Source organism: Sesamum indicum, unplaced genomic scaffold (genome assembly GCF_000512975.1).
Source record: "Sesamum indicum cultivar Zhongzhi No. 13 unplaced genomic scaffold, S_indicum_v1.0 C01691, whole genome shotgun sequence".
Classification (NCBI taxonomy): Eukaryota; Viridiplantae; Streptophyta; class Magnoliopsida; order Lamiales; family Pedaliaceae; genus Sesamum; species Sesamum indicum.
Window position 1 is genome coordinate 1 of NW_011630247.1, and position 1049 is coordinate 1049.

General features: G+C 39.9%; 1 protein-coding gene across 1 annotated transcript; it reads right to left on the reverse strand.

The window, feature by feature from the left end:
- Positions 1-101: 101 nt before the first annotated feature.
- On the reverse strand, positions 102-1043 carry LOC105155305 (60S ribosomal protein L10-like). The gene is made up of 3 exons (XM_011071180.2): positions 751-1043; positions 557-638; positions 102-426 (listed from the first exon to the last, which is right to left on the reverse strand). Exons 1-3 carry the CDS (start codon positions 1035-1037, stop codon positions 352-354), a joined length of 444 nt encoding a protein of 147 aa, XP_011069482.2. The 5' UTR covers positions 1038-1043; the 3' UTR covers positions 102-351.
- Positions 1044-1049: the final 6 nt, after the last annotated feature.

Below are 1049 nucleotides of genomic sequence, written 5' to 3' on the forward strand. Positions count from 1 at the left end.
TGATTCATTTCAATTCATATTATTGATAAGAAAACTGCAGACTTTGTTTCCACCAAATCTAAGCAAAGCCACCTTCAAAGATGCAAGACCAAACTACAAAATGACCAACAAAGAAATACCTCTTGTTTGGTTTTCATTTTTAACCAATTTGAAAAACAGTACAAAGAAACTGGCAACATAGTGCAATAGAAGTTATAATTGGCTTAAAACCGAATCCTCTATCATCGGAAACATCAAATCATCAGTAATACCACTACCAAAACATAATCTAACTTTAGGGAGTGATTCATATGTAGGAATGGACTGAAAGTTAAATAGACATATTTCCAAGTCCATTCCTAAATAGACGTCCTAAGCAGCTGGACCCTCAGATAAAAATGCTCTTCCTGGTTGACGATTCGCCAATGGCCCATGGCATCCCAGAAGCTGCAAGAGTTTTAACATTTAAGTACCCAATGCAAAGTGCAGAATGTCAACATGGATACGAGATGTTGCTATCAAAAATCAAATGTATAGTTATAATCTGTAAAAAAGGTCTCAATCTAAGGTAACATACCTTGGCATTGACACCATCAGGTAGAATCCTGTTCTCTGATTTCCACTTCACGTAATCCCCGCGGTTAAATTTTGTGAAGCCCCTGAAAATTAAGACCAAAGTAAAATATTTGGGGTGAGGTCTTCAGTATAAATTACATGATATGAGTCATCAAAAAGACCAAAATGAAAAGAGGTGTTAAGAAGCTAACACACCATTTTCTGCTAACAATTATCCTTTGACGACCAGGGAACTTGAACTTTGCACGACGCAATGCCTCCTGAGCATGGTGGCTGTTGCCATCTTTGCAACGGACGGACAGAAGAACCTGCCCGATAGCCACACGAGCACAAGTACCCTGAGGCTTGCCAAAAGCACCCCTCATGCCAGTTTGGAGCCTATCAGCTCCAGCACATGACAACATCTTGTTGATACGCAGCACATGGAAGGGATGGACTCTGACCCTCAAATGGAAAGCATCTTTTCCAGCAAACTTGGTCATGTACTTGTTGCA